The sequence below is a fragment of the Chrysochloris asiatica genome, unplaced genomic scaffold (genome assembly GCF_000296735.1).
Source record: "Chrysochloris asiatica unplaced genomic scaffold, ChrAsi1.0 scaffold00014, whole genome shotgun sequence".
NCBI classification, from domain to species: Eukaryota; Metazoa; Chordata; class Mammalia; order Afrosoricida; family Chrysochloridae; genus Chrysochloris; species Chrysochloris asiatica.
Window position 1 is genome coordinate 18,335,899 of NW_006408532.1, and position 8,898 is coordinate 18,344,796.

An 8,898-nucleotide genomic window follows, 5' to 3' on the forward strand; every position below is an offset into this window, starting at 1 on the left:
AGATTCAAAATGTCCAATACCAGTCCATTTCAGCTCACTAATGCCTAAGATATCGATGTTTATGCATTCCATTTCATTTTTGACAACTTCCAGTTTTCCTAGATTCATACTTCGTACATTCTATGTTCTGGTTTTCAATGGATGTTTACAGCTGTTTCTCTTCATTTTGAGTTGTGCTCCATCTGCAAATGAAGGTCCTGCGGGCTTTTCTCCCACGGGCTTTACTCCATCATGTCTTCACAGTCAACTCTACTTTGAGGAGGCAGCTCTTCCCCAGTCACATTTTGAGTGCCTTCCAACTTGATGGGTTCATTTTCCGGCACTATATCTGACAGCGTTTCTCTGCTATTCTTAAGGTTTTAAAGGAGATAAGGACCATTTTTTCCAGAGTCTGTGCTCTGAACTCAGATTACTAGCCTCCTAAACTGTGAGAGAATGAATTTCTGGTTCTTAAAGCCATCCACTTGTGGTATTTCTGTTATAGCAGCATTAGGTAACTATGACACTCCCTAAAGCGTATTCTTAAGGAGCTCTTGTAGCATAGTGGTTATGAATCGGACTGTGAACCGCAAGGTCAGCAATTCAAAACTATCAGCTGCTCCACAGGAGAAAGATGAGGCTTTCTGCTCCCGTAAAGATTTACCACCTAGGAAACCCTGTTCAGGGTCGCTATGGGTCGGAACCAACTTGACAACACTTATCAACAACAACAAAGCTTATTCTTAACAACAAAGCACAACTTTGCCTTTGAAAGAAAATACCTACCTACTTATCTAATACAATAACTTGGAAATACAGAGAAAAAAAAAGTCAAGAAGAAAATAACTCCCTACAACTTCATCATCTACACATAGCTTCTAACATTTCAGGCATTTTTAATTTCAGTGGTTTTTTTTTTTGCTTCCTGGAGCTCACATCGGTATTTATTTCAGGTATTTCTACATCCTATAATAGATCAAATTATTATAAGTTTTATGCATAATGTGTAAGACCTTTATAATAATAATTAAAAAAAGCACATAGGGATAAATCTGACAAGAGTTGTTCAGATGTGAACACTGACAACCACAAAATATTACTGAAAGAAATTAAAGAGGATGTAAAAAATTGTATGCATGTAATATCTGAGCTGGAAGACTCAATATTGTTAACGTATCAATTTTCCCCAAATAAATCTATATCCAATTATTGGTCCCATCCTTGGCCTACTAAATCAGAACCTTTGTGCATATGGCCCAGGAATCTGTGTTTCACTGGCTATCCTGGTGATGCTGATGTAGACTTAGGCTTGTGAAACACTTCCTGGACATCTGTGTTGTAAATCCTACACAGTTCTAGGACATATGAAGAGGTTTGGAGACGGTGGCAGGATTCAGTGACAATGTATAAAAAGAATTGATGACCTTTATTGATGGGACCCATTAAAATATACTTTTAATGCTGCCAGACTGGACTGATGAATAAAAAATAAGCTAATCTCATTCCTAGCCATCAGTCTACTCATGTTAATTGTGTAAGCAAGCAGCTTTACCAAGTACAGACAATTGACACAAGTTTTTGTCTGGAACTAAGTTACTATAAATTGATGCTTGGGAAGAAGCTGTGGAATAAGAGCCAATATTCTGAAATCTTTCCCTTGTTTTTAAAATTCTCTCCATACCTATGAACTTACATATGCACATACAAATGCACACATTTGTACACAGTGAAAATTGTGACAGGTGAGACAGTATCAACAGTTCTAACTAATATGTGGTGAGTGGAGGGTCATCCAGTGATGAAGTTCTAATCTAACTGGGTATGAGTTTAGAGCTAGTTTCTTGGAGATTATTTGAATACATTGTCATTGTTGTTAAGTGTCTTCAAGTCAGTTCCCACTCAGAGAGACCCTGGTTAGGTTTCCCAGGAGCTGGTGGGGAGTTCGAATGGCCAACCTTGTAGTTCAAACTGAACTTTCAGTCAAGTGCTTTATCCCACAGCACCACACCAGGATTTCTTTTGAATACATTGTTGTTGTTGTTGTTAAATGTTGTTAAACTACAACTAGTTGCTTCTAGTTCTGACTCACAGAGACCCTGTTAAAGTTTTTGAAAAGTGGCTGGTGAGTTTGAACTGTCCACCCTGTGGTCCAAATCGACTTTGCGTTCAATTGCTTCATCCTACAGAGCTGGTGTGGCGCTGTGGATTAATGCGCTGGATTGCAAAGTTGGTTTGAAGTGCAAGGTTGGTGGTTCAAGCTCACTAGTCACTCCTTGGAACCCCTATACAGGGTAACTATGGGTCAGAATGGACTTGACAGCACTTAACAAAAAAACTGACCTACACCAGGATTCCTTGAATACATTATGGAAGCTGAATAATTGCCTTTGAGGCAGTCATCAGAATTGTCCTTCAACTGTCTGAAAACTCTAATATATGATATAATACAACAGGTTAAGAAACTGTATCTTGTGTAACCTGGTTTTACTTTCTGGAATTGGAATGTAATTTATTCCAATAAGCAAAGTGATTTCATCCCAGAAAAGGGGAAGGAAGCTCTAATGAGGAGTTAGCATATAAAGGAGTCCTGGTGTGGCACTGTAGGATAAACTCAGGACTGCAAGGTTGGTTTGAGCCACAAGGTCAGTGGTACAAACTCAACAGTCTCTCCTCAGAAACCCTAGACTGAGTCACTATGAGTCGGAACCAACTTGACTGCACTTAACAGCAAAGGCAACAACTACCACCACTGGAGTCCTGGTGCAACGCTGTATGATAAGCACTGGACTGCTAACCACAAGGTTGGCAGTACAAACTCATCAGCTGCTTTTCAGAAACCCTACACAGGGTCACTATGAGTCAGAACCGATTCAACAGCACTTAACAACTACTACCACCACCACTACCACTACCAATTGCTATAAGTAAATTCCAACTCCTGGCAGCCCCATGTACGTCAGAGTAGAATCATGTTCCGTTGGATTTTCAATGGCTGAATTTTCTCTAATAAATCAGTGAGTCTTTCTTCCAAGGCAGCTTTAGATGAACTGAGTCTCAACCTTTTGGCTAGCAGCCAAGTGGGATTCCTTATAATAAGCACCTGTATTTACTTGTTGTCCTTTAGAAAGATTTCCATTAATAAGGCGCTCTGGTGGCATAGTGGTTATGACTTGGGCTGCTAACTTCAAGGTCAGCAGTTCAAAACTACCAGCTGTTTAACTCCCATAGAGATTTATAGACTGGGAAACTCTAAATAGGGTCTCTATGCATTTAACCTACCAACCAACTCTTCATTAACATTCACTTTCTTTCCTACTTTCCATTTGGCTGCTTACAAGACTAGGTTTAGACCTTAGAATTTGATCCTTGTCCTTCCTTGCAGGATGAAATAAGTATAATTAAAGTTCTAATAACCCTTTGGTATTTAATCAAGATATAATTGATTACCTTTAACTGAACAAAAGAGTCACTTGTAATCAACATACCAAATATATTACCAAAGACAAGGTCTGGACTTTTAGTGGACTTGGCTGACAGTCAGCCTCCCATTAAGTGCTCTCTACCCGTCCCTCTTTCTCCTTTACCACATGGTTACCATAATTTGTCCTCTGGACACTAGAGAACAGCCAAATAAAGGAATTCAGAAGGTGAGTGAGGGAGATCATTTGCATCTTTAGCTCCAGACTCCTTTGACTCCTGTCTCTTTCTCTGTATGGGTCAAATTGAAATATTTCTGGTTTTATCATTTGTTACTCCAAATGTCTATGGGTCCTTATTTGTTGGTCAGCCTAACAGTGTGCTCCAATAGCTCTTCCAGTTTCCAATAAGCAAGAATTGGATGATGGAGCTGGCCACTGTCTTAAGCAGTATGATGTGTTTGAATTTGACAGCCTCCGCTTTCAACACAGGAAAAACAGAAGTGAGATTATCAGGAGACAGAGTTTTGGGTAATATTTCATTCCTACTCCTTGTCTTTTTGTAAAATGACTCGATATCATCTCAGATTGATGTTTCCTACTTGGAAAGATCTGGGTAACAAGCTAAAGATCACAGTAGTCTACCTGGTCTTCCTATAATTTTAGATGAAAGACGCAAAAAATCATCCAAAGTGATAACAAGGCACAACATTGTGGCAGATACAAAACTCAAACATAGGTCTGTCTGACTAAAAAAGTCAGTTTTTTTTCTTTTTTCCAAGTTTTTTTTTTTTTTTTTTCCTAAGACAACTAATTACCTGCCAAAAAGTTCTGAGTTGTCCTTTCTAATCACAAAGTATAGAGACAATAGTCTTAGGGAACTAAGGGAAAAATTAATTCCCTTTTCCCTTATTCATAACTTTCAGTACTGGGTCAAGTTGGAAATCACTCAAAATACCATTGGGGAAGAGTTGCCTCCTCAGTACTGGGTCAAGTTGGAAATCACTCAAAATACCATTGGGGAAGAGTTGCCTCCTCAGTACTGGGTCAAGTTGGAAATCACTCAAAATACCATTGGGGAAGAGTTGCCTCCTCGAAGTATCATTGTTGTTTGCCTTTGAGTCGGTTCCAATTCATAGTGACCCTGTATAGGGTTTCCAAGGAGTGGTTAGTTGACCATAATGATGTGAATCTAACAAAGCTCCATCTTCCTAGTCTGTCTTCGTCTGGAAGTGCCACTGAAACCTGTCAACCATGGGTGACCTTCCTGGTATCTAAAAATATCAGTGGCATAACTCTTAGCATTGCAACAACACACAAGCCAAAACAGTAAAACAAGAGGTGGGAGCTGAAACTAGCTATCTATTTATCCTCTCTGAATCTCAGATTCCATATTGACAATAGTAATACACCTACTTCTAAGGGAGGTGTCCTGGTGTGGCACTGCCGGTTAATGCACTGGACTGCAAGGTTGGTTTGATCTGCAAGGTTGGCGGTTCAAACTCACCAGCCACTCCACAGAAACCCTATACAGGGTTGCTATGAGTGCGGAACCACTCAACGACACTTAACAACAACAACAACTTCAAAGGGTCTGTGTGTGAAATAATAAATGTAAATTGCTCATTACACAGTAAATTGTTGCTGCAACTCTTATAGAGTCAGTTCTGACTGATAGTGAACCTACGCATAACCTCACAACTGTTACACTTGAAACCATTGCTGCTGCCAAGGTGTCAATTCATTTCATTGGGGGTATTCATCTTTTTCACTGACCCTCCACTTTAACAAGCATAAGAAGGAACCTGGGTGTGGGCATCTCAAAAGCTCTTGCTCCAAACCCCAGACAATGAGTAAATTCTCCTGGAGGGAGAAGACCCTCAACCCAGGAACTTGGGAGCAATTATTGCAGCAGTGAGATTCTTTTCATGAGGTGGGTGGTCATTAAATTGGTACAAGTGGGCTTTTAGGTGATATCCACTTGTGAAGTGTTTTCCTAATTAACCCTATTCATCTTGGGGTCATGAATTTAAGAAATAACATAAGGATGCAAGAAAGTGGCTTATTCAGTTGGATTCTGAATCACGATTTCATTTTTCCTGGTGCAAATTGGAAGGAAGATGAGGTCATTCTGTGGGTACATCTCCGTTCCTTCAAGATGGAATTGTATATGAAGTCGCATTATGTGGTAGTGAACTTGTCCAGCTAGTCTAGAAGGGAACGCCTTCTGTGTTCCATGATTCCTTGTACCCACTTCTGGCTCTGAAGTCATTTCAGAGTTTTCTTTCAATTCTGTGTCATAGGGCTGTGTTGAGGATGAACAATGGGCTAAGGTACTCAGCAGTGCCTAACATATAAGGGAGATTTTGTGGACAAATAGAATTAAAATATAATGGAATTTTTCCATGAACTTTTTGAAGCCCTTCTGTATTAAGCTTCCAGGAAATGTTACCATTATTGTTATTATTACACAACAAACTCTAGGATGTTATGATGCCGGTGCTGTGGGCCAGCATCCCCCTGTCCATCAAAGGCTGTATTGTTGTTAAGTGCCATCAAGTCTGTTCCAACTCATAGAAACCCAATATACGTTTCCAAGGAGTGGTTGGTGGAATTGAATTAATGACTTTGTAGTTAGCAGTCCAGTGCTTATCCTACAGCACCACATCAAGACTTCATCCACGGTTATAATCTTTATGAAAACAGACTTCCACAGCTTTCTCCCACCGAGTGGCTAGTGAGTTCAAAGCTCCTTTTTTTGGGTTAGAGGCCAAATGCTTAATCACAGTGCCACCAGGGCTCCTAACTCTATTTAAAAACCAAACTCATTGCCATCAAGTCAGTTATGACTCACAGAGACCTTATAGTACAGAGTAGAACTGCCCCAGAAGGTTACCAAAGTGGTAAATCCTAGAAAGGACAAGCTTTCCATTTTGGAGGTAGGGATATGCGAGTCCACTATTAAATGTTTCCAGTTCAGAGTGATTCACGCTTGTGAGGGGAAATAGGTACCTCCAGATAGACCACAGAAATTAGAGAGAGCTGTATCTTTTGGGGAGAGACTTGATATTCTTGGGCAGCAAGAAAGTTAAGGAGAGAGATGGTGTGTTTTTGTGAGTCCTGGAGTGAAGGGCTGCATAGAAGGGTGAGAATCAGGAAGCCTCCAAGGAGAAGGACAAAGAGGGGAGTGTCCTCATCTCTATTGCCAGACCCCTGAGAGAAGAGAAAGGAATTGAGCTGATGGGGCGTCCCCCAAGAGCAACGACCCTGGCCACTGGAGGAGAAGAGTCCATCTGATCTAGCGCTAGGACTAATTTTACAGCACAGACGACCCAAGAGAGGGAGGCATACCCAAACACTCACCCTGAGATTGTTGACCCGTGTATGGTTGTAAAAGTCAGCAACTGCAATAGATGAGGGCCCCTGGGTGGGTGTTTGGTTGGCAGGTTTAGAAAGGACAGCCAGGAGGCAGACCAACCCAAGAGCTGGGGATCATCTTGGGTCCTGGCAAAGCCCCTCCCAGGTTTCAGCACCATAAATGTTAGATGGAATGAGTCGGAACACAAAGTCCCAAGTGTAAGGCTTTATTGGAGGTCATGAGAAAAGAGAGAGAGAGGCATTGCTGGGGGAAGGATTTTCATACTGGGCGAAGAGGAAGCAGAGGTTGAGATTAGTGGAAGTAGGTGATAGGTTGCCTAGGGATGATGTTCCTGGAGGGAGAGAGAAAATGCAGCAAACAGCCATTTTATTATGTATGTGGGTGAGAAATTCTATCAAATAAAATTAATAATTTTATTAAATAAAATTAAAGACCTTATACAATTATTCATGTTTAATTTTATTAAACATGAATAAGTCTGTTGAAAAAACATTGGGATGTGTAATAACAATTCTTATAAATTCATGAGGGCACCTAGATCTCAGAATTTCTTTTCATTAACTAAAGGTTATGTGAACTAACATGGTTAGTTGGGTCCAAAGCCCAACAAAGTGGGAATTTTCCAAATAGCTATAAATATGAAAAAAGAATGATTTATTCTACAAAAAAGATGGGGAAATAAAGCACTAAATAACTTCTACTTTAATGGTACTATACTATGTGTGGCGCTGTGGGTTAATGTGCTGGACTGCAAAATCGATTTGAACTGCAAGGTGATTGTTTCAAGCTCACCACTTGTTCCTTGGAAACCCTATACAGGGTAGCTAAGGGTCGGAACCCACACAACAGCATTTAACAATAATAACAACTTGTGGCGCAGTAGGATAAGCACTGTACCAAAAGGTAGGTTTGAACGGAAAGGTTTCAGTTCTAGCTCACTAGCCACACCTAGGAAGCCCTATACAAGGTCGCTATAAGTCAGAACCGACTCTACTACGTCACTTAAACAACGATAACACAAATCCAAGTCCGATATCATTCTTTATTTTCTGTTTTTCTGCCTCTTTCTCTCAGAGTTGTAGCCCTTCTCTCGCCCCTCAAACCCTCTTCCTGACTATTTCCCTACCCCCACTACCTTTTGTTCTTTAGAAGACTCATTAACATTTGCTAATGAATGCTAATAAGAATAATTAGCATCTTCAATGTGAACAAAGGCAGTGCTAGGAACTCAGGGTAAAGGCGGACAGAGAGTTCAAGCTGCTGGAACCCTGCTTCTTTATGTTCTGGGAACAATGGCTTGCTTTCATTGTTGCACAATTCTTTAGTGTTATTTTGTTTGTCTGTTTCATTTTATTTGTTTATCCATGAAGCATGAAACCCATTCTTCATGACTTGAAATATTGCAGAAATGCTATGGAGGACAGAAAAATTCCTTTTTGTTCATAGAAATCCAAAGCTGTAAACCTAGCTGCCAAGCGTTTACAACACATATTTGTATTTTCATCTGTTTGTTATTTTGGTGTGCAAAGGGTTTTAGCCACCAAAGCTCACACATAAGACTGTATTTTTGTTTCATTACACTCATTTACAGTGGTTGTCCTTTATGGTGGTGAATGCAATGTGAGAGCACACAGTCAAAATATATTACGACAGACAGCTTGGTTAAATAAGAAATCTACCCACACTCCCTTGCCCCCAATAATCTAAATGCAAAGAAAAAGCAATACTCACCACTGACATTTTTGCAACCACAGAGACCTCAAAATACCTCCATAAATAGCTACTCATTTATTGAATATGTATAGTTAACACAGACACACTCACAAAATGCCCCCTCCAAACCTCATAGAATAGGAACTGTTTCTGTTCTTTCTGTGGCCCAATGGTGTCATGAAATACCTAATTGCAGTTTCTCACAAATATTCCAGCATGTAATTCGCCATTTGAAGAAATATGCTTTAGCATTTCATATTGCTTTTCCAGCTCTGGGCTAGTAGAATCTGGAAACATACTAGCTACCCATTACACTCAGCTTGAATTTAATTTTAATTGCGTATACAATAAAAGCAAAAAGAAAAAGCACAAGAAATTTTTGTCTATATCCCAATCTCCTCTTCTATTATG

General features: G+C 40.0%; 1 protein-coding gene across 1 annotated transcript in view; it reads left to right on the forward strand.

Moving 5' to 3' along the window:
* The first annotated feature begins 3,820 nt into the window (after window positions 1-3,820).
* TMC1 (transmembrane channel-like 1) overlaps window positions 3,821-8,898 on the forward strand; it is a 186,453-nt gene continuing 181,375 nt past the window's right edge. Inside the window, exon 1 of the mRNA XM_006835003.1 lies at window positions 3,821-3,926. Within this exon, the coding sequence (XP_006835066.1) occupies window positions 3,821-3,926 (106 nt within the window). The remainder of the gene's footprint in view (window positions 3,927-8,898) is intronic.